Source organism: Perissodus microlepis, chromosome 9, assembly GCF_051167445.1.
Source record: "Perissodus microlepis isolate ML-2025 ecotype Zambia chromosome 9, ASM5116744v1, whole genome shotgun sequence".
Taxonomy (NCBI): domain Eukaryota; kingdom Metazoa; phylum Chordata; class Actinopteri; order Cichliformes; family Cichlidae; genus Perissodus; species Perissodus microlepis.
The window spans coordinates 25,937,983-25,961,979 of record NC_140469.1 but is presented as its reverse complement, the minus strand read 5'-3'; the positions used below and the strand labels follow the sequence as shown (position 1 = coordinate 25,961,979).

The following is a 23,997-nucleotide window of genomic DNA, read 5'->3' as shown; positions in this document are numbered from 1 at the left end:
CTCTAATTTGACATTGAGGAGCCCTGATGTAGAAGGACAAATCGCACAATACTCCAGGGCCAGAGGAAAAACATCTACATTATCACAGGCTAACGCTGTGAATAGACTTTTTATCTGTAAAGACTACAAAGAAGTCTTGCAAACTGCAGCTTGGACCACATTTTGTTAGTAAAACAGCATTATTCGGACTTTACTAGTGATCCTAAAACTGAAGACTCACTATCCACATTTATCTCTGAGGTATCACAGACTTGGGTTTTTCAACCCAAGAAGAGCTGCAAATCCAAACCCAGCTGTGGGAGTCTTACATTAAAAGGTCTACAATGCAGCTCTGTTTTTTCAGAACCTCTAGACATCTCTTTTCACTGTGGATCTGTTCTCGACTTCTTTAATCTATTTTGAGGAAGAAAACTGCTCTTTATCAACCTGAGATGTGAAAGTCTGGTCCTCAGAAGCGGTCCCACTATCTAGTAGCTTAAAACACACGTGACAGATTTATAAATTCTCTCTGAGGCCCGCTAATTACATGCTGTGCTGGGAGCGGGTGCATAATCCTAAACGGGGAAGTCGAGATGAACCCATGACTACGGCTTTGTGTTGGGTAATAACCAACCTGATTAGCCTTAGCGTTCTCACACACAAACGTCTCATAATTGGTGGCGAATGTTGGAGCGTTGTCGTTGACGTCCAGGACTCTGACGTATACAGGTACCCGGCTGATCTGTCGCGGGTTGGCTGGGAAACACAAAGGTGGACACAGTCAATTTACATGAGTAATTATTAAATTTCATTAACAGCAGCTCTGCTTTAGGTTCCAAGCAAACTCATTACAGTATTGTGCATATAAATAAATAACAGCTGGTTAAAAACACAAATCAGATGCTCCAAGTTTTGCTGATTTCTTTGTTTCCACAGTTATATTTATGCGCAGACTCTGCAAAAAGTTCTAGTTTTCACTGACAAAATAAAGGAAAGTAATAATAAGGTAAAATAAGGTCTTTGGATGTGGAAATTATTAGGATCATTTTTTTTAAGACAACTGGCAAAGATGAAGGGAAATTGCAGTTTGCGGCAGCATTGAACTAACAGCAGCAGATTAGAAAACAAAGACGCTTGCTGATTTTTATATTTAAAATTAGTGGGAAAACAGATAAATGGGCACCCATGCTATTTTTAGAGAATGTAAACTATGGGCTGGGGAAACAAACAGCAGCTACCAGCCAATACTTGGGTCCCAAAAATCCAATTTGGCTGACAGAATTGGAGGAAGTACGTGAACCGAAATGTCTCTTTCTGGTCCGGCTGCTGCACTTACTGAACTCTGTGGCGATGACGGTGATGTTGTGCCAAGCGTTTTCCTCTCTGTCCAGCTCCCTGAGGATGAACACTGACCCGTTGCCTGCATGGATGTTGAACACTCTGTCCATGTCTGTGCGCCGATCAATAGTGTACCTGCACAAAACACACAGACAACGATTGGCGTGTAAACTTGTGCACTCATGCTGAGTGGAAATGTGTTGTTTTCCAAGGGCGACAGACACAGGGTACAGTCACATTGACAGAGCGTCTCAGGTGTGTCTTGGTCGAATCGACATTCTGTGTGGTGGACACAGTGAAGAAGAAAAGTCTACTTTGCTGAAAGGAACACAATTATCTTTATACATATATATATATATTTTTATATGCACAAATAAGAAAAATATGAGTTAATTTGAATTTACAAAGCTTTTCTCTATTCATTTGTATGGTATCTGGAAAAAAAGCATCAAAAAGAAAGACTTGATTTAATTTTGGCTGCTCTCTGGATCACTTCCAGGACTGCATCTACTTTTAAAATCACTTCCTGAAAGACTTGACCATCTGCAAATTAGGCTAAATGTCCTCCACTGTATCAGGACAGTGAGTCTTTTAATTTAATTTTCTTTTTGTGGAAGAGGATAAAGTTGAAGTGATCCAAATCTGGGAAATGCCAAGTGAAGACTGTGTTGGTGAGGCCAAAGAAAATGGGCGCACACAGTAGCACAGCATAAGCTACATTTAGATTCTTCTTCTACAGACACACCGGGGCCAGAGTAGCACAGTTAGTCTGACCCTGGAGAACAAATCCGTGGCATAAAAACGAGGGACGGTCATGACTCTTGAATATTTTAATAGCACTTAAGTCATTAAAAAGAAAAAAATACAGCATGTCTGTTTTTGCCATAAAATATACTAAAAAAGATTCACCAGTTGGTGACAGTGTAAGTAATAGATTTCCACTGAAGTCAGCTGAATATACTGAATGACCATGTTTTGCTATCAATAGATGTTTTTTTCTTTCCCGATGGCACCGGGACATTCCGAGATGACAATGCCAGGAATCACTGGGTTCAAACTGTGAAAGAGCAGTGCAGTCATTTCCAGCACAATCTTTGGAATGTGCCACAGTACGCGGGGAGATCTTGGGCAAAAATTATTAGAAATCTGACTGGAAATAAATGCTGTGACATCGCATAAGCTTATTGAAACAACGCCACGGTGAACGGTGCCATCATCAAAGCTAAAGGCGGTCCATGAAAAATTTAGTGTATTTTTATTTTTTTTTTACTTTTTTAAGGGGAGGGGGGGATGCTGTGTAGACGGCAAATCTCCGTTAGCCTGGATCGCCCCGTGCGTGGGGCTGCACAGCGCTAACGTGTTAACTAGCTAACCGCGCTAACGCGTGGACGCCATGCAGCCCCACGCAGGGGGCGATCCACGCTAACTCGCTAACAGAGATTTGCAGCGTTAATGCGGTTATGGAGTTAACGCCATTTTAACGAGATTAACGCTGACAGCACCAATGTAAAATAAGCTACTTCCAGCAGAAAATGGTAGTGGGCAACTATCAGGTAATGGGGCCAGTAAAGTAAAGGAGTAGCAAGCAGCCATCCAAAAAGACTCTTACTGAAAACTCTGAAAAAAATAAACAACAACTAGCGTTTTGCACTGGCAGGTGATCTTCAGACAATGAATGTGTCTAGTTCTCAGTGAGTATCCAATAGTATTTCTGCACAAAATGTTAATCACTATTAAAAGCCTGTAAATGTCAGAGGCAACAAAAAGCTGCCGGTCATTCTCCTGGTGAGATGAACCATCTTTGTTGGATCAGTTTGGCACACATGTTTGCTGACTCTGGTATCACAAACATGCACGTGCAAGAAGTCACAAAGGGAGTGACCTACAAATGGTAGTCGCACTAGGAGCAGCCCAGACGTGCACAAAAAGGAAACTTGAAGGGAAGGTGGCCCACGTTTACATCGGGCATGGTTTTATTGTTATTAGGCCTAGAGCTGTCTGACTACACCTTGAAACATCTGCTGCAACTAAAACACCACAGAGGAGCAAGCAGCAGGTGTAATTGAGCTGTATTCACAGAGAAATCAGTGGGAGACGTGGAGCCTGAGAAAAACCTGAGCACATACTGTAAAAGTAAACCCATCTGCTGGACCAGATACATCCAGCAGGAGTTTAATAAAATGATCTATTTTTGGTTATTTGGGGGGAACTGAACCTGTGACATATAATAATAAACTGTCTTGTCTGGCACTAGCAGTCTTGAATAGTCTGCCCTGTGTTGATACACACATTAGAGCCAACGGGTTATCCAGTTGTGTTGTTTTTCTCTGCCTCCCAGACTACTCTGTGATGCATCAGTGTGATTAATGGAGTAGCAGGCATCAGGAGGGCCGGCGTAAGAGGAAGGAGACCCCCGAGGGGAGACTATGAACCGCGGCTCTCAATGCATCGCCGCATCCCTCTCCTCCCTCCACCGATCTTCCCCCTCCCCATGGGTGTCACCCCTACCTCCTCAGCCCCTCCCTGCTGCTGCTGCTTCCTCCGCACAAACATTTTGGTGTCTTTATCTAAACACTCCCACCTATTTTTCTACCACCTCGCAGGCCTGACAGTAACTCTAACCTTGTTAGATGTGCGTCAGCCGTGGGCTTTACTAATTGCTTTTCTAATATTCCCAATAATTCAGCTGCCTGGGTCTAACCCTTCCCTTGATTAATGGCGCAGAGATAACGGCGCTCCTCGTCCTGACCGGACAACCAAAGTGCTGCTCTCAGCAGGCACACAGCTGGCTGGTTGGAAGGCCAGGCAGAAGGACGAGGAGGGTTACAGAAATGTTAGTGATCAGGGGGTTGGGACGTACATTATTGCTTCTTTCCTCCCTTCTGAAGTGACCAACCGACTTGACACAGTATTTTGAGAATGTTTTCTTCAACACGAGGTCAAAAAATCTGTATCAAAATGATCTTTGTTTCGAAATCATTTCAGTTGTTATATTTTGGAGAGGTTAGCTATCCTTAGTATCAAGCACCAGCTCGGCTACATGTCTATGCAAAGCAGTGCTAACGACACTATGAAAAATAGTAACTGAAATGCTGTTATATGGCACCTAAAAGACTAAAAAAATGACTCACTCTTTAACCATATTTAGCCCAGATGAACATCAGGGTTCACATTCACATTTAGATGTTCAAATAGGCACTTTTCACAGCACTCGATGGTCTTTGAGGGCTTCTCATCCAAGCGGGCCAATATAGACGGCTAATAAAAAAGTGTTCGAAAGCTTCACTATGGCAAATCTGAACCCCGGTTAAATGAAATGTTCTCTAATAACCTTGAATATTGTTCGTGCTTTAAAGGTCTGAACATCACTAAAGAGATCCCATCACAGTGGGATGGACAGCCACCAGCTACATACATACTGGCTCTACAGCAGTTCTTCAATAATAAAGCAGAATAGAAATGCTCCATATAAACACCCACATCAGATTAAACACACTGGCTTCAGAGGAGTGAAATAAACATTTTCATGAGCCCATCTCTATTATCTTTATTGTACGTCCTCTATCTTAACATACACTCACTGGCCATTTTACTATTATACACCTTGTTAGTACTAAGTTGGATCGCCTTTTGCCTTCAGAGCTGCCTTAATTCTGAAAATATTCCTTAGGAATTTTGGTCCTATTGACATGACAGCCTCATATCATGCTGCAGATTTCATCCATGTTTTCCATCCGTTCCATTAGATCCCAAAGATGCTCTATTGGACTGGCTTGGTGAGCTTTGGTGACTGTTGAGCCCACTTGAGTACAATGAACTCAACAATACTCAGGTAGGCTGCACTGTTTAAACAATGCTCAGCTGGTTCTAAGAGGTCCAAAGCGTGCAAGAAAATATCTCCCACAAGCATGGATCCACACAATCATGTTGTTTACGCTAAATTCTGACCCTATAGAAATGTTGCAGTAGAAATCAAGAATCAAGAAATCAATATTAAAATTTCCTATGGCCCAATTTTAGTGAGCCCTTGCAAACTGTAGCCTCAGTTTCCTGTTCTTAGCAGTGTTGTCTTCTGCTGCTGCAGCACACCTGCTACCAGGTTCAATGTGTTTTGCATTCAGAAATGTTTTGCTATCTTTGGTTATAATGGTGATTATTTTCACTTTCCTATAAACTCGAGGCAGTTTGACCTGATCCTCTGACTTCTGGTATCAACAATCCATTTTCTCCCAGTGGACTGCTGCTCACTGGCTTTTTTGGACCATTCTCTAAACCCTAGAGATGCTCGAGTAGGAAAATCTCAGTAGATCAGCATTTTCTGACACATTCAGACGAGCCTGTCTGGCACCAACAACCATGCCACATTCAAAGTCACTTTAGTCACCTTTGTTCTCCATTCTGGTGCTCAGCTTTAACTTCAGCAGGTCATCTTGACCATGTCTATATGCCTAAATGAGTTTCTGCCAGATGAGTAGTCAAGTATACCCCCCAAAAATGGCTGATGAGTGTATATGTAAGTACACTGCTCCAGAAATGTCAGCATCCAAGCAACTCTACTTCTGTAGAGAATCTGGTTTTTAATAAAAGCTCTTAACACGGACAGTACAGCACTGAAAACACACTGGCTCTCCACATTCACAGAGCCAGTGACACTCTTGCCAAAGAGGCATTCAGTGAGGGAAATGCATGACATATTCATCACATCTTATTCGTATTTGTTCAGGCCAAAGTGTTCTGTTTAAAAGCATGTAAGCTGCAGACTGCAGTAAATCAAATCTCATGTAAAGAGCTGACCTGAAATCTTCAATCAGAAGGAAAAATGTAGGATGACACATGCATGTGTCTGCATGAGTCTATATACTGCACTTATGGATTACTTAAGGATTTGCGTATGCATCCCTGCCACACACGTGCACGTGTCCGCAAGTCGCAGCGAGCTAATAAAGATAACCGTCTCAGTGACTTCCTCATGCCAGGCAGCCCCCGGGCTTCCCAACCCTCGTCCCTCCTCCTCCTCCTCCTCTGCACGGCTTTAAATGCCACAGGGTAGCTACCTCCTTGATGATGGGCGATAAAAGAGAATGATATCATATTTGACACCTGCAATAAAGCGGTGGAACTTCAACCTTGAGAGCCAACTCCCTTAGTGCATCATAAAAATGAAAAAGTCTGAAGCTGAGTCGAGGCGCAGCCTCACACCCCACTGCCATTATTCCCATTTAATACAACGCTCGCATAATTTTGTATCTCCATGAGCTAAGTTGTGTAAGTGAACTTTTGGCACTTTTCATTATTTTGCTGCATTTTGTATGTGTAGCAGAACAAAGTGTCTCCCTACGCAGGCCTCATTATTTTAACGCTGTTTATGTTAATGGTGAAGAAAACAAGAGCACAAAGGTCCATTTACAACCTTCAGAACATTAAACAACATTTCGCATTAAAGATGAATAATTCACTTAATGGGAGCTCCAAATATCGACTCTGTATAGAAATCAGTTAGTGAGATATTATATGCTTAACTCAAGGTTCACATGGTGGTTTTTACTTGAGTTTTGTCTTGTTTTCTTATTGTGTGAAGCTGCTTAAAGAGCGAAAAGCTCAGCCTTGAGTTTAGACGATGTTATCACAGCATGTGAGCCTCTGTAGTCAGATTTTTATAGTGGATTTTACACTGCATGTTGACAGTGACTGATTGTTTATAATGTAAGTGGGCGAGAACAGGTCAATATCACAGTAAATGTATGTTTATTCAAACCACAAACTGAAGCTGTGATCTAACCACTGGGGTATACAACTTTGTTAAATGAGTTGTGTTTATTGATTTTTCAAACAGTCTTAAAGATAATTGGGACCTGAAAATCCAATCTAAGGGCATAAGACTTCTTTTTCTTCTTTTGCTAACATTTAGTCATTGTATATGAGATAAAACAGAATCCAAATTTTTACTTCTTTCAGCAGCAGTTATGCTCATTTAGAGCCCACGCATGCTGTAGTTTCAGTTTTCTGGATGCATTAACTTTGATTCATGTTTGCACAAACAGAAATTAAATTTTATGCACTTCATTTATTAACTTATTAATTTCACTTCAGGTTTATTTATATAACACCAAATCACAATAGTTCTCCTCAAGGTGCTTTACACTGTAAGGTAAAGACTCTACAGTATTCTGGCGAAAACCCCAAGAATCAGTTAAAGTGGGGAGGAAAAACTACCTTGTAACAGGAAGAAACTTGGCTCAGAGAAGGCTTTTTGACACATTTTCAATCATTTAGCATTGCTAAAATAAAAGACTTTGATCACATCTCCTAAAATGACATACAAATCCATATAAAATATTAGAAACACATAATGTTTACACACATTTGGATATGACATCTGCTCGATCGAGAGCTAGGGAGAGCTGGGTGGCTTGCTGGTTATCCAAAAATTGTTTTTAACTTTTCCCTAATGTTCTTCTTGTTTATTAATTCAATTATTTAGATGGGTTAGTTATTGTACCTTTTGTTTAGTTGTATATTTTAAAGTATGTTTTGCCTTTACAATCTGTAATTAAATCATCTAAATGACTTGTAAAGCCAACATAATCCCCAAACTAAATCTTAAAAGCTAATTTTGTCAGTTCTCCAACTCCCAGTAGTTGTACTGTTAACGAAGACTGATGAGCGGTCCTCAACTTGCTCAGATGTTACTGAAATCTCCAACAAAAGCAATTAAGTGGTGCTTGAATGAGCTATCATGCTCAGCCTTTTTATTGGCTTTTGAATAGAAATCAATAGCTGCCTTGAAGTGCGTTCGGAAAGATCACACAGCAGCAAATTTTGAAAAAGAGCTAAGCTGTGAAATAAAAAGAAAACTGGAGATGCAGCTTGGTTCATTTACCTGACGAGGCTGTTTTTGTCATCCGGATCAGACGCGCTGACGGAGCCGATGGCGGTGTTCTTGGGCGCGTCTTCTTTCACCTCCATTACATAGCTGGCACGCTCAAACACGGGCGGCTCATCCACGTCCTCAACGATGATCTTGATGGTGGCCTCGTCCCTGAAGGGGCCCTTCGAGTAGAAGCGGGGGTTGATGTGGACGTTTTCCACCTGGACACGAAGACTGTACTGCCGCTTCCTTTCATAGTCCAAAGGCTGCAAAACAGAGACAGAAGAGGCATGAAGAAGAAGAAGAAGAAGAAGCACCAATTCCACTAATTACAGCTTAAAGTGCTAATATTTACTTTACATTTGTGTGCATGAACAGGTTCTATAATTTGTCACATTTTATTTTAGGTGCGACTGCCAGCTTAATGAATAAAAAACAGCTTTTCCAGAGTATCTAATGAGGGCATGTAAAGGGTCTTAGTGTCACATTCAAGGACACTAACAAGATTGTTGATGGACAAACACGGGCTGCTGCACACATCACAGCTGTGCTCTCGTGGACGTCTGCCTAAGCGCTGCTGCATAATATGACTGATGTGGCATTTCAGTGGAAAACAAACATGACAACAACACGGTCTGGCTAATGACAGGATTCATGTTTTAAGACTGGAACTCTGATTACAGTCTGCCTTATAACACAAACAAGAACAAAGTTTTTTAATTTTTTTTATTATCAACTCCTTACATGTTTGCGCTTTGCTTTTCAGTTTGATTTCCTGATGCTCGGCACAGCGCGGCTCTATGAAACAATCAATCACAGCTGTGCACAGAAGTTTGCTGGGTGACATCTGTTCATTGTGATGCTGTTTCTCAGATCAACATACCAGATTATTACAGTGATAGTGAATGGTAGGAATTTGGTGAAAAAGAATTAAAATGCAGAGAAACATCTACATTTCTAATGTATAGGTTTAAGATTAGGTTTCAAGTTTCAAGGTTCTTTATTTGTCACATGCATAGTTATACAAGTATAACACACAGTGAAATGTAACCTGACACGCTCCTATATAAATAGTATATACATTGGGTGAATGTGCAGTAGTAGCAGCAAGCAGGTGAATTCTGTACATTAATATGAATAGACATCTGACTATTTTACAGAATAGACAATATAAACATATTTAAAATTAAAGGAATTTGAAATGTACATTGTGCCTTGGTTTAGAGTGTCTGGAAGAGAGTCCTGTCTCAGTCAATTATAGATGATATATATTATAGGGTTCGTTTTAATATAGTATCATATAGTATGATCTTCTAGACTAATGTGGCAACATTAATGTTATTATGCTGTGTAAACTCTTTAAAAGCCATTTTACAAGTTTCAAAGACAGGGATGCTGGATATTCTTGAGAGACTTGGAAGTTGTGCTTAGACTTGACAACCAAAGTTTCCCTAAGAATTTGATTTTATTTATGGTCGTAGTGGTCGTACTTCACCCCTACATTCTTAAATTAAATACAACATACTATAAATAACAGACGAATAAACGACTGGGTCTCCAGTGGGAGGACAGATAGTCCAATTCCACCTTCCTGAATACACATCCTTGTCCTTGTTGGTTAGCTCAGTCACAACCATCTTAAAAGGACGTTCATTCCCTGTTATGAAAGATTTGCTCCTTCATAACAAGTGGGTTGATTTTTTCTTTAACTCATCCATGGCCGTAGCATGGCTACACAGACTAACAGGTGTGTTGTCCTATGGTTCCACACATCCCAGGAATCTGTGCTTCAAGTTTGCTGATTGAAATCGTATTTTATTTACATGGCAATATCTACACAATATATGTGCCCGGGCACTGCACCTGTACAGTTTATGAAAGTGAATGCTGTTTGGTAACCAAGCTAGCTAGCATTAGGCTGTAATGTAGCATTCGATTTATCATCCATATAAGGTAACTTCCAACTCCAAAAACCAAAAGTCATACCAGCCAAAAGACCAATGTCAAAGATTCAAAACGTAGAGTCCGGAAGCAGCGGGCAACTTTTATCCTTTATCCTGTTGTGACACATGAACCAGTTTTCCACCTGATTCAAGTTCTGATTTATGTGGTCTTCCAACTTAGAGTTCATCTCCAGTGCACAGTAAGAACCAATGTCACAATCTTAAGTCCCAGAGAGCACGGATAGAGTTTGATCAACCACAAGCAAAGAGACTTGCTAGAGAAACTGGCTCCTGCCAGCTGACCAGGCTGTCTCAGCCGAGCCTTCACGCAATGTGAAACCAGGGTGAGCTGGTTATCAGTGACTTAGCTGTCTATATAACGGCTCAGTCACACTAGAGTAAAAATCAGACAGCAACCTCCTTACAAGTAGGAGAAAAATCAATGGCTGTTATTACACTGAACTCTTTTTGCTGTTGGAGTACTTATTGCGACTAGCTGGGGGTGTTGCATGCTTAACTTCTGTGCAACCACTTTTGATTTTGAGACCTGTCTCCAAACAACTGTGGCCCGTCTTGTCGATTGGTGAAGCTTTGCAAATGGTTGCTGTTTAATTGACAAATGCAGACAGATTGACAACACCTGGCGATCCATCTATAGTAAGTCAGTCTAACTGATGAGTGCAACTCGTAGTAGAGTCATACTGAATTGGTAATATTCTGGTTGTAATACAATCTTAAAGCAAGTTGCTAAGTGTCTATGTTATTTTGCAGTTAAATCACCATCCTGCAGAAACTACATTGTTCTTTGTGGAGGAATTTCTGTTTCAAATCTGTGGCTCGAACAGTAACTAGTTAATGTTTCTAATGTACATTTTTTGTGTGTAGGCAACAACAGATTTGCGATTTATCAGTTAATTGCTGTGTTATCAGAAAAAGATGTAGGCATATAATTGGCAACCTGACCCCATTCAATCGCAGACTGATTGTCTTATTGCCATTTTATCACCATCCTGATGCCAACAGAGTCACTTGGAAGACAGATTCAGTGTATTTGGATCAAACTTTAAAAGTTTTGATGTTTTCAGCCTTGTATACCTGCAAAGTGCACCTGTCTCAGTAGTTACAACACAAACATTTCTCCCCCAGGTAAAATGCATTTTGAAAACCCGCTATAACCTTTTAAAAATATGACAATGCCTCTGGTCTTTTTTTTTTAATCAACTCCTGTATGTGAATATGGATCGGAAGCAATCCATTCACTTAATGTTAGTGCAGTAGCATCTCCTACTCTTATCTGGAGCCTTGAGCAAGCAGGCAGGTTAATAACAGAAGAGAAACGAAGGACGATGAGGAGGACTTTTACTGGAAAGTCTCCACAAGAAAGCTGTCAGCCACTCGGTGATGTTAAGGTAATAAGGTGAGTTAAGGTAAAAAAGCTTCTGGGACACAGCTGAAGGCATGATTACTGCAAACTATCTCAAAATGGGAAATAATCACTGCTGGAATATGTGCCAAGGAACGAAGGGGGGAAAAAAGGCAGATACTGATGCAAAAAAATCACTCGTTTGTCAAAATTATTCCGCTTCATCTCCAATTTCAAGCATGCCCCTCCTCCCGGCTTTTATCCCAGACTTTATGAGGGAGTGTTAAGGTTAAAAGGTTAATAGGGATGATTATAAAAAGATTCAAATCAACTGAAACAGGGGCATAAAGTCCTTTCATCATAGCCATTCTATTGAAGAACACAGATGATGAGCTTCAGTTTGTCGTTGCACTTTTTCCCTATACAATACTCACACTACATCTTTTTTTCCTGTTGCCATACTTTCATTTCTATCTATTTGTACACATAAAAGAACACAGCTTAGTTGCTTTTACGCACGAACCCTGATCTTCTTGCATCTACTGTACACTGCTGTTGCAGCCTATAATTTATGGACTGTGCATGATGATTAGGAGCCTGATTCCTTTGCGGTTCTAATGGTTTTTTTTCCGCTGTTAGCTTTTCTCTTTTAGGTTCCCTGTCTGAACTTTTTATTTTTGAAGTTGTAGCCAGCAAAGGTATCCCCTCATTGATGGAAATAATTGGGGAGCGGTGCATTTTAATGAGTGTGCGCCCAGTGCTGAGCTGGAGCAGCTGGATCAGAGTGAGCTCTCTCACCGGCTGCCTACTGTACATATAAAAGGACGCCGGGTCTGCGATTGTTGGGAACAGCCAGTGAAAGCTTGGAAAAAGGAATCCAGATGGAACGAGCTGTTTTCTGAAACTGTGAATAGTAACATATTATGAGTCATTGATTTTCACTGTTTGGTGCCAAGCCGGGGAGGGGGACCGCATGTCCACTGGAGGAATATGTTCCTTTGAAGGGCCGGTACAATCAGAGATGGGATGACAAGCCCATTTAATTAGTATGTTCAAAATTAGGGCATGCTTAGTCCCCACACACAGTGTGCCTGCACACCACATCCACTACAAAGGGCAATTATGTCATCCAGCACTTAATGATGGCATGATGGAAGCGATCGATCGAAGGCTGCAGAGAGGGTGCTTGATAAGGCAACTGCCAGATACTGTTGAATACATCAAACACACCACAAGCAGAATGCTGCAATCCATACTCAGCATCAATATTTCTGCTTTGGTCTCAGCTGAGGGGAAGAATGAATCTCACTGAAAACATATGTAGTGGAAGTGTGGGGAAGTGGAAGTGGATATCTAATAACTCTGCTGTCCGTCTCCTAGCTGCGTATGGAAATAAAGTTTGTTTTTTTCCCTTTATCGAGCGCTGCTTATTGTGTTGTCTATCCTTTCGGTTACACTGAGGGAGTGAGTCCTGCATGTGGTGAAAGAACTGAAAGTCTGTGTTTCGATCATTTCTAGCTCCGTCAGTTTGTCCTTGGTCACTACTAGAGGAGATTTGTATTCACAGCTCAAAACAGTATCTTACACACAGACTCTAAATTCATTCTCAGTCTGCAACAAGCTGTTTTAACTCCTCTTGTTACAGTAGGTGGACTTTCTTCTGATTGGCTGCCAGACAGTTTAACCTTCTGTACCCTGTACTCACAGGAAGGAGGTCAACGTCACCAAGATTCAAACTCTTGGTGACCCGATGGAGTCATGACAATACCCCATCGGCTTTTAATGGCTAAGGTTAAAAACTATGAAACTGAGTGTTTAGATCAGCTTCACAGGGGTTACTTGCCATTCACTGACCTCCTTACTTGAAACTAATGTCTTATATATATCTTATACAGCCATGAAAACAATAAGTCCACTTCAGTTCATTCAGTATATTGCATTTTTCAGCAGAGTCCTGCAATTCCACACAAGACATCAACCCAGCTTCAATGGCAATCAGCCTAACTCTTCCCTGTTTCACAGTAAAAGCATTTAATTGGCTTTTATTGTAAACCTGTGTCCGATTAGTCAACCAGATGTTGCCGTCCTCGCTAGTCAAGTCGAGTCCAGTCAAAAACATTAATTATTCAGCTGGTTCTACGTAGCGACCCGTCACCAGCCAGCAGCATCCCTCCGTCTGTGACGGGAAGTTATAAACAAACAAGTGAAACGTGACGTGTTTGCTGTGTTAGAGGACAGTGAGATCTGATCACCTTCTGTACAGGTGCAAGAATGCTAGCTTTGAAAGAAAGAAAGTTATTGGTGTAAGCATTGCTAACATTAGAAAACTATCCAAAAAAAAACCAACTCAAAAAAGCATGAACAGAATGTTAGATACGTTTGCAAAGTGTGTTTTTTTTAAACTTATTTCTCTAAATTCACCGTGCATGTTCTTTAACCTCCTAAGACCCAAACTCTTCCATGGCATGCATTTTTAATTTCTCTTTGATATTTGGGCTGATTGGCACCTGATGAACGTAAAAACAAAGAATTACCAGATTTTTTTTTTAGCTAATTTTTGTCTCTGAGAAAAATGAGATCCACATATGAGCATATTTGTTTAAAATTTCAATAGACCAGTGGCAGTATAATGTCCTCGTAATGCTGGGCATACACGGTGCCATTTCTGGCTCATTTTGAGCCGATTTTTCAGTCGTGCGACCGTTTTGGGGATCGGCCCGAGTTTCGCCTTCATCGTGTGTCGTGCATCATGTAGTATACGTGGGGTAACGAGAAGCGATTAACACCTCACGACCAGCTCCCGATCATCAATCATTTGGTCATAAGAAAATCAAACCTGTTTGAAATCCTGTCGTGAGGGGGTCACCGCGGCCTCTCACACTGCGCACGCGCAAACACAGAAATGAAAGTGAAAAGACAGTGCAGCGTGTGATCTGGACACAAGCGATGGAGGCACAACTTGTAGAACTTTGGAAAGCTCATCCGAGCCTTTTCGATGTGGCCTCACAAAATTATCACGACCACAACAACCGTGAAAATAATTGGATGGACATTGCTGCTCAATCACAGCTGCCTGATCAATGTTTTTCATTAGCATTTTAGCAAAGTTGATGGTGGTGTGAGTCTGTGTGAGTGAAAGACAGAGAGGGAGAGCGAGTGACAGATTTTCCGTTATAACCTTCATGTTATGGACGCGCAGTGTGAGCACTCAGGTCGCATCAGAGCATCGGGCTGCATAGTGTGAGACCCTGCATCATGACCTATGAACTTCTAACACCTGCGAGTCAATCGTGCAGTTTGAGCAGAAGCTGAATAACACGACTGAAAAAAATCGCAGTGTTTGCCAAGCTTAAGTGGATATCAGGCCCTTGTAGAGCAAAATGTAGTAATTTGGTCTAGACAACCCAAAATGTGATTTTGGGTTGCCAGGTCCTAGGAGGTTAAAGAAAAAGTACAAAACACTTCTAAGTAAATTCTTGAATTTGAAAAGTTTTTAGCCAATTCTTTAAAAGTTTTCAACCAAAGATTTTTTTTAAAATGTTCCTGCTAAACAAAATGAATAAAATCCTTAAAAAGTCTCCAACAAGAACAAATTATATTAGAGATGTCAAGGTTATAAATTGTGTAAAAAAATGTCATTTATGATTTTAAGGTGATAATTCTATTCATTATAATTCAGTTTTACTTCAGTTTATTTCTATAGCACTGCTTCACCACAACATGCACCATAAGGCTTTTAATTAGGTGATGCCAATAACAGTGAAAGCTCGCAATCATAAGAAATCATAATGCTGTTGAGTATGTAAGCTGAATTTTATGAATGTGTTTCATTTGTTATATTATGTTTGATTTTCCTGTTGTGCTTGTGTAATGTATTACAAAAGATAAAAAGTAAAGGTTATAAGTTTAATTGTATTAATATCTCATCTTTTATTAGTTTTAGGGCACTTTTAGGAGAACATTTACACAATGTTTGCACAGCACATACAGTCACAGCTGCACGTTGGCAGAGATATCGCTAGTCTTGTGCACACATGAAGTAATGCATATAGCATGAGTGAAGTCGTTGTGCAGCCTGTGCATGCACGTCTCTCGTGTCAACAAAATTTTACTGTAAATAAACATGTATTTTAAAGCATTTCTCTAGTGGAAAATATGCAGAAGACAGAAATATTTCCCAGAATTTTTTCCTGGTTTGTATCTGCGGGGCTGCCTCTGAGGAAGCCTGAGGCTCATATAGTTCTCCACCAATCACAGAGTCATTGCAGCCTGACAGGCGAAACCCAGGGCAAAAAGATAACAAAGCAGCGCCTGTTGCTTATGATTCTTGCTGCTGTAAAAGCTGTAACATAATAACCATATCAGTATTTCTATCAAGCTGCTTTCATAATCTTGAAGACACAATTTGGATTTTTTTGGCGAATAAATCAAAGTGAAAGTGTTAAAACTGCTCATGTGATTCCATAAAACCTCCCCTTAGAGAGTGCCTGACCTTCCTCAGCAAAATGACACCCTCCTGTGTGCTCCTATTGGTGGTGATCTCAAACATCCCAGGCCCATCGCTCCCAATAATCCGGTAGTCCATCTCCGCATTCTGGCCGATATCCGCGTCCATGGCTCGGATCACTCCCACCGCAGACCCAACCTCGATGGACTCGGGTACCCTGAACTCATAGAGGGCTGCAAAGAGTTTATGAGATGAAAAGATCTGGTTAATCGGAGCAACACTGAAGCTGTTCAGAAAAAAAAAAAAAGAGAAGGCTTGAAAGTGTGTGTGTGGCAGTAGGACTGCAAAAACCAAGGCCATGCCCTTGGTGTTTCTTTTCATGCCAGATTTCAATTTTTTTCCCACACAAAGATGCAATTCATATAAGTGGTGAATTAGCGACTCTTTTTTAAGATCTCCTCAAGTCTAATCGAAAAGCAATTACAACACCCCTAAAACGCACCCCGGGATCGATTTAAAACAAACCGCACACACACACAGTCACACACGACGCGCCGGACACAAAAGAAGCAAGCGCCACCCCTGACAGCCCGACGAGCGTCATAACGTGAGTATTTTTTACGGCCTTGTTAGTGAAAAAAGAAAGAGTGTAAGTGGGTGAGTCAGAGAGCAGGAATACAAGAGAGCAGGTCAGGAAGAAAGTGAGTCAGAGCCAATCAGAGAGCAGCAGTGTAAAAGCCAGCCGAGGAGAGAGAGCGTGTCAGAAGGAGTGTTGGATTTAGTGCTGCTACATTTGTAGATTAGCTGCGGAAAGACATCTCATATGTGCCGAAACATATTTCAGCTCCAAAACAGACGTTTGGCCTTTCACGTAGGTTGCTACAAGCCGTATTGACTCACCACTTCAAGTTTAGGATGTAACATAAATTCTGGGACAATTTGCTCAACATAAATTAATTGCTTCTTCTTCTTCTTCTCCCTCCCCCCAACCCACACTTATTTTCTGAGATGATTTCTGGGTTTGAGGGGGGATAAATTGATGGCTGCCTGTCGGCCGCGGCGGCCTCGGTTGCATCTCGTATGCTTAAATAAATAGCTGGACTGCGGGAGGGGAGCGAGGGTGATATACACACAGCCTGCAGAGACAAACAGCAGTGACACACTAATAAAACATGCTGACAGTGTTTTGGCAACGCCTGAGTCGGCAGGTCTCTGTGACGCTGACACTTGCCTCCAAACACACACACACTGCACCACTAGAAGGTTTCCCTGGGCTAACAGGTATTTAGCATTGGGTGGAAAAGAAGAGGCATCACTCCGGCAGACAACAATGATATCGCTTCCTGACACTCTACCTCCTCTGGGTGTCCCATTACAATATCTCTTCCTCTTTCTTCCTCTTTCAATCTACCCACGACCCCCACCCCTCCACCCCCCCTCGCCTCTATCACAGGCTGTCTTTCTGCCGTCCGCTTCACTCTTCCTCTTTCTTCCCCTTTCTTTCCCCTCCTGTCACCTTCGCCATCCCCGTCGTATCCGTCTCCCTCCCTCCCTCCTCTCGCTCTTCATTCATTGGTGGAGGGGTTTGAAATGACAGCAGCTGCCACCCCACCACCACTGCCACCACCCCCGGAGCTGGTGGGAGTTCCGCAGGCGCGTGTTTGCCTTGCGTTTCGCGGCTGTGCGCACGCGTCACCCACCGTACAGTGAAACGCGTGGGGGGAGCGAGGGACACGACAACATCGGTAATCTGTCAATCTGATCTGGCTCCCTTCGCCATTTATTTGCCAGATGCAACGAGAGCAAAGAGGGAGGGAGAGGAAGAACGGGAGAGAGTATGTGAAAAGAGAGTACGTAAGGAGTAAAGACGAGTGAGTGAGCGATTGATGAGTGCGAGTGTAACAAAAAGAGGAGAAAAATGCACCAAGGACAGTTTGAGCACTAAATTGAGAACAGTGGTTTTATGGAGTAAAAAGGCAGCAGAAGACTTAATAGCAAGAGATAGACAAAAAGAGAGGAAGAGCAGGGGAGATAAAACCCAGTGAATGTACTCTCTTCATTTAATAGGGATTACAGGGCTGATCTGATGCACTTTGCAGGACCCTTCGCTCTGTCATATGGCTCTATATTTAATTATTCGCTGCCTTTAAGAGGCCCGCCTTAGTCGCACAAAACCCAGAGCTCCCTGCAATAATCCAAATTCATTTTGAAACTGACACCAGATGGGGGCTGCCTGCTTGGCATCGGCTCACACTGACAAGTGGTTCTCATGAGCTGAGGATTGGTCACTGTGTGTGTGCATGCACAAGTCCACCAGAAGGGCTGTACTCACTCTTGGTGAAGCGTGGTGGGTTGTCGTTCACGTCTGAGAGGGTGATGCTGACCGTTGTGGTTCCTGAGAGCCCGCCCATCTGTCCGGCCATGTCTTTAGCCTGGATCACAACCTGGTAGTTTTCTTTGACTTCCCTGTCCATGCCAGGCAGGGCTGTCTTGATCAGGCCTGAGGAGAGCAAAAAAAAAAAAACCAACCAAAAAATGAAAAATGTAGATTTACAAAGAGAATAGCGTGCATTTGATCAGAGCAGGCAATCTGTAGCTTCATCCAACTCATTATTTTCTGTCTTCCTCTGATTATCTGTTATTTTATGACATTAAAATCAGTCCAGCTTTGATTTTAAAAAACTAGGGGGAATCAGGAAGACAATAACAACGCAAAAATCTGGATGAAAACCAGAGTTTTAAAAATGCTCCAAACTCTGAAAAGTTTACCCACTTATGTTTATTTGCTTAGAGAGAAACAAGTCGCTGCTGCATAATCAGCAGCTCGTTTGCCCATTTTCCTCTTCACCGTCTATAACTGAAAGCATTTTCTGAGGTGCGCTCGGTACAAGAGGACCCGGTGACCTCGTTCACCCTTCAACTCCGGTCACTACTCACTTTTACGGCTTTTACAGCAAACTTTTGACAGAGTGGGAACATAACATCAGAGCGAAAAGCAATTTAAACCTGCTTCTTTTTAATGACAGGGTTTTTTTGTGTGAGAAAATCTGCAAAAATACATAAATTGACATGCTCTATTCATACAGTATTCCAGGTAATCGTACACGCTGGCATAGAGAGAAAAGAAAACAAGTATGAAAAGATAAAAGCATGCCTGGACTCTAAAGTGTAGAATATGAACACTGAAGCAAAAATAATAAGCAGTTAGTAAATTGATTAATCAGTCACAAAACTGAACAATAGCTACATTAAATAGCCCCAAACCACCAGCTGCAGCTACTTAGTTGTGATTGCAAAATTCGTTTTTTTCTACGCTAAGCAAAATATCATTAAATAATGCTAAATTGCCAGAAACGGCAGTTCCTCTAGTGGCCACTTGAGGATGCTTTCTAAAGTGAGTCAATCCCCATAGACTCCCATGTTAAAATGCCTAACTTTACAGCAGAAATGATCATGTCTACCCTGCTACAAAATCCTTTTTATATCCCAACAGATAATACCTCCCTTTGTGACAGGTGCACTGTTAGATTTTCTTTAATAATTCTCCCATTTCCATTTAATTATTGCTTTAAGTTAGGAATGTTTCACGTGGCTTTGAGCTCTCCGTCAAGTCTCAGAGCTGGACCGCTTCATTTTAATTGAGGTGTAGGTGCCTATTGAAGTAATTATCTGCAAAATCACATGGCAAGAAGTCTGTAAATGAGTAAAACTGTAGTATTTTAGCTGTATGCTACTATCACAAATGACAAGATATCTCTGTCTGTGCAATGAACCCATAAAGTCTATGAATGCACCTTGTTAAACAAGCTTGCTACTGTGGGCTGATAACTTGGAACTCAGATGTGGTCACTTCTGGCAACAACATAGCAGTGCAGCATTTACAAACTAATGAACACATGGCAATGCCTCAATGCCTAAGTGTTAGCATTTTAGCAGCTATGACGTTGGTTTTTTTGGAATCAACTGTGAGTGATAATTTGCTGCCAAAAGAAGAAAAGAACAAGAAGTGAAGACAGTTGGGTAAAAAATGCACCGAAAGCATAAACTCCCAAAACACTTGTTCTATGAATTGAAATCATGGATGCTAGCTTACATGCTACATGCATGCTTACATGCATGGATGCTAGTTAGATCTGTAGCTAGCAGCTACAGATCTAACTGTAAAGCACCCACAACTCGAAATATGCAAACATTATGCTTCAATAAAGTTCCAGCCAGTGACTTATAAAGGAAATCCCCCCTGTACAGCTGTTATGAAGGTGCACCTTTCCTACAGAAGCCAAAATCAGGCTTCTACGAAGATGCTTTTAACAGAGTTGGGAATTTTAACATGAAAGTCCATGGAGAATGGCTCACTTTTGCAGCCAGTCTCAAGTGGCCACTTGAGACACACGCTGCCAAAAAGCCGGATGAACAGACTTGAAAACTAATTTTTTCTGACTGCCTTTGGCCTTTCAAATAACTCAGTGTGATTTAATGTGGTAAATGTACAACATCAGTAATAGATACAGTATGAACATGAGTAATAAATACTTTCTAAGGAGTACATTTGCTCTCACATGACAGAAAATAATGTGTCCACGGGTGAATTGGGTATATCTATAAATATATATCTTTAAATAAAGTACAGTTCTCACCTGAAACATGTCTAAAAATAACAGCCTGAATCAGCTGTATTGAATTAATGATATTTCATCTCTTAGATTCATGCATCTACAGGCCAGATAATTAAACCACTAAGAACATTTTATTACTCAAAGGTCAGTGCTCTTGCTCAGCAGCATGGAGCTCAGCGGCCACCCAGGAGCACATTTTAGTGTCTGTGTTCTCATGATTTAACTGGTAAGTGGACCAAAGAGCCAACATACCAAAACCACGGCGTATTCCTTTAATTTCCTAAGTGTAGCATTTACCTCCAAATGCATTCGGCACCATTTATCTGCTCTTTTTTCTGAATTAACACTCTGTTAATGTTCAGCCTTTCAAGTGCCGTGCAGTTGCTTACTTCTCGGCTCTGACACCTCAGATCTCTAGTTTGGAGTCAGGACAGAGAGCGAGTGAAGCGGTAATTGGCAGCATATTCAAAAGGTGTGCTCCATCTCTCATCAGAGTCGGCCTTAAATCCTGTCTGCTATTACACGTTTGAATTTGAAGCATCATAAAAGAGGAGCAGGTGGAGGGGGGAGGCGGCGAGGGGAGACGCAGACAGACATAGCGGAACGGGAGAATGAAGATGAAAAAATAAATTTCACCCTAAATAAACTGTTCTGACAAACTTCAGCACTTTTCGGCAGAACTGATGATTCACTGCATATCAAACAATAAGGAAGAAGGAGCAGCTGATGTGGCGCATCGCTCACGCTCAGATCAGAGTGGCCTACGCTGTTCAGAAGGCCCTCCAACTTGCTCCTTTTGTTCCTCCCATACAATAACTCCCCCCCTCCCCAACTTCTAACAATGTACAATTTATCTCAGACGCAAGGAAACAGCGATCGTTTTGACGGTGTTGCGGGGAAGCAAGCAAAGGTATAGCATCTTTAGAAAAGCAGCATCTCGCTCGCTCTGCACCTCTGGCTACCTTTGTTATTGTTTAATGACTACAATGCACAGAGAAGAGGAGGAGAGGAGAAACAAATCCTGCTTATAATGTGATGTCCAGGCATGTCTTTGTGTAAGAGGGGATGTCAGCTTACATACCACATGTGGGATAAACCATATTACTGTTAATCCCTCTGCTAATCTGCAAATGGCTTTTTTTGTCATTCTCCTTTTGTTTAAGCGGGGAAAAAAGGACACGAGCGGGATGAGTTCCAAAGCGCACATTAATGATTAAAAGTAGCAAGCGGTTACATTTTAGGGGTTGGTTATTTGCCATTCTCTCTGTCTACAAATCCCTCGCCACACGTCAGCCTGCGAGGAGAAGGCTGCTGGTTAAAGGGAAATTCACTGCATTTATTTCAGGATTTATCCTCTGATAAATTGTTTTTAATTCACCTTCCCGCTGAAGCAGCGTTCCCTCAGCATGCCTGCGCCGTTTCTGTTTCGTTAGCCATTCGTTATCTTTCCCACAATGGCCACCCCCGGAAAGAAAGGTGTGAACTTGTTGCGCTGAGCTGTGGGTTACACACGTAGGTGGAGAGTGCAGTGGCTGCAGCATTGTTAGAGCAGCAGGATGAGAGGCTTTCTGCTCAAGAAAGAGCAAGGAGCTGTGCACATCAGTCAAAAAGCAGCGTCCTTCGGGGCTGCTGTGCATGCCGCTCTACTAAAGCTGCTCTCACTGAGGAGAAATTTGCTTTTTGTGTGACGGATTTCTCCTTCAAACTCTATAAAATTTTTGTTTAAAACAAAAAAAAGAGACTACACTATACTTTTTGCTTATTTCTATAAAAAGCTTTCCTTTCATCTAACTTTTAAAGTTGATTTCTTTTATTAAAGTTACACTCTCTTCTCTCTTTGTGTGTATTTTCTTTATTAATGCTTAAATTTATAAAGGAAAACTTGAATTAAAGCCAAACTTAAATTTAGGATCTACTGGTATTTTCCCACACAACCATCCCGTGGATTTACAGGGAATGGTCTGAAAAAGAAAAAATATCCAGTGAGTGGCTGGGGGGGGGGGGCGCAAAGATTTGCTGGAGGTCAAAGGAGAGTGACCAGACTGCTTTGGGCTGACAGGAAGTAGCTCAAATAACCAGAATCCATAGCGCACTGAACCGTGAAGCAGATGGGCTACAGCAGCAGAAGACCACACCGGTGTGCCACTCCCTTCAGTTACAAACAGGAAATTGAGGCTACAGTTCCCACGGGTTCCCCAAAGCTGGACAATAGGAGATCAGAAAAATGCTGCCTGGTCAGATGAGTCTTGGTTTGTGGTGCACGCCATGTCACAAAGCTCATCTCAAACTGGTTTCTCGAACATGACAATGAGTTCCCTGTACTCAAACAACCTCCACAGTAACCGGCTCTCAATACAATGGGAGCTTCAACAAATCTGCAGCAACTGTGTGATGCTGTCGCGTCAATATGGCTCAAAATCTCTGAGGAATGTTTCCAGCAACTTGTTGAGTCTGTGCCACAAAGATTTGGAGTAGAAGGCAAACTTGGAACTAGCAAAGTGTACATACACACTGGAATCTATATGTTTATGAAACTTGTTAGAAAAAAAGAAAAGAATTATTATGATTTTTAAATAATTACTTTATGCAATGAATTTTTATATATGTCAAAGACTTCTATTGTGAAAGGAATGAACAGGAAGAAGTCCTTTTTGCATAAGGTTAGAAAAAACCCTTTGATTCCAAAAAAACAACATGGCATCCAAAGATCTTGTCAATACAAAAAGTGACATCAGTCTGGTTACATGTCTGTCTTTCACAGACAGTCTGCAGGGTCAGAACACGAAACCCTCAGTGGGACAATTTTCACAGCCACAAATCTGTTTAATTGTTTGCTTTTTGTTTTTTTAGCACCAGACTATATCTAAACCAGACTGCCATCAACACATGGCTGTCAAAATCAGATTTTCACTACACAGTGATCACAATCACATACATGAATGATGACACTGTGGCAGTGGATATCATAATATATGATGATAATGGAAGGTCTCTACTTTACAGTATAAAACATCTTCAAATTACTGTTGTTGTGAATATAAATAAACCTGAACTGAATTTAACTGAATTAAATTGGCTGGTATAACAACAAGCATTAAAATCAATATTGCACCCCTGCCGTTGCAGCTGCCGCAGGATAATGCAACATCCCAAATCTCAACACTCCACACATTTGTTAAAAATCCTTGAATTCAGTCCCTGCTGTGTGTGAGAAAGTGTCAGTGTTGAATCTTATATTTCAGGTAAAAGTATAAAAAGGCTAGATTTTCAGAGATGAAGGACAAGAAATTCTTCCCTGTCAAAGCAAAGGTGAGAGTTAATTAGCTAATTTTTGGTAGCTACCTAACTTTGATCCATCAGTCTATAGTTTCAGGGTCGCCATGGTCAGCTTTCTAGGTCACCTGTGACAAGGCAGTAACATTTTAAAAAGGTTATATGACATA

At 41.5% G+C, this 23,997-nt stretch overlaps 1 protein-coding gene across 2 annotated transcripts in view; it reads right to left on the bottom strand.

Moving 5' to 3' along the window:
* The window catches only part of LOC146380590 (cadherin-10-like), a 72,935-nt gene that overhangs the window by 8,707 nt on the left and 40,231 nt on the right, over positions 1 to 23,997 (bottom strand). For both annotated transcript variants that reach the window (XM_084939789.1, XM_084939790.1), the window contains exons 5-9: positions 18,271 to 18,438; positions 15,984 to 16,171; positions 8,198 to 8,451; positions 1,316 to 1,452; positions 614 to 735 (exon numbers count right to left, since the gene is read on the bottom strand). In XM_084939789.1, coding sequence (XP_084795915.1) covers positions 614 to 735; positions 1,316 to 1,452; positions 8,198 to 8,451; positions 15,984 to 16,171; positions 18,271 to 18,438 — 869 coding nt within the window. The remainder of the gene's footprint in view (positions 1 to 613; positions 736 to 1,315; positions 1,453 to 8,197; positions 8,452 to 15,983; positions 16,172 to 18,270; positions 18,439 to 23,997) is intronic.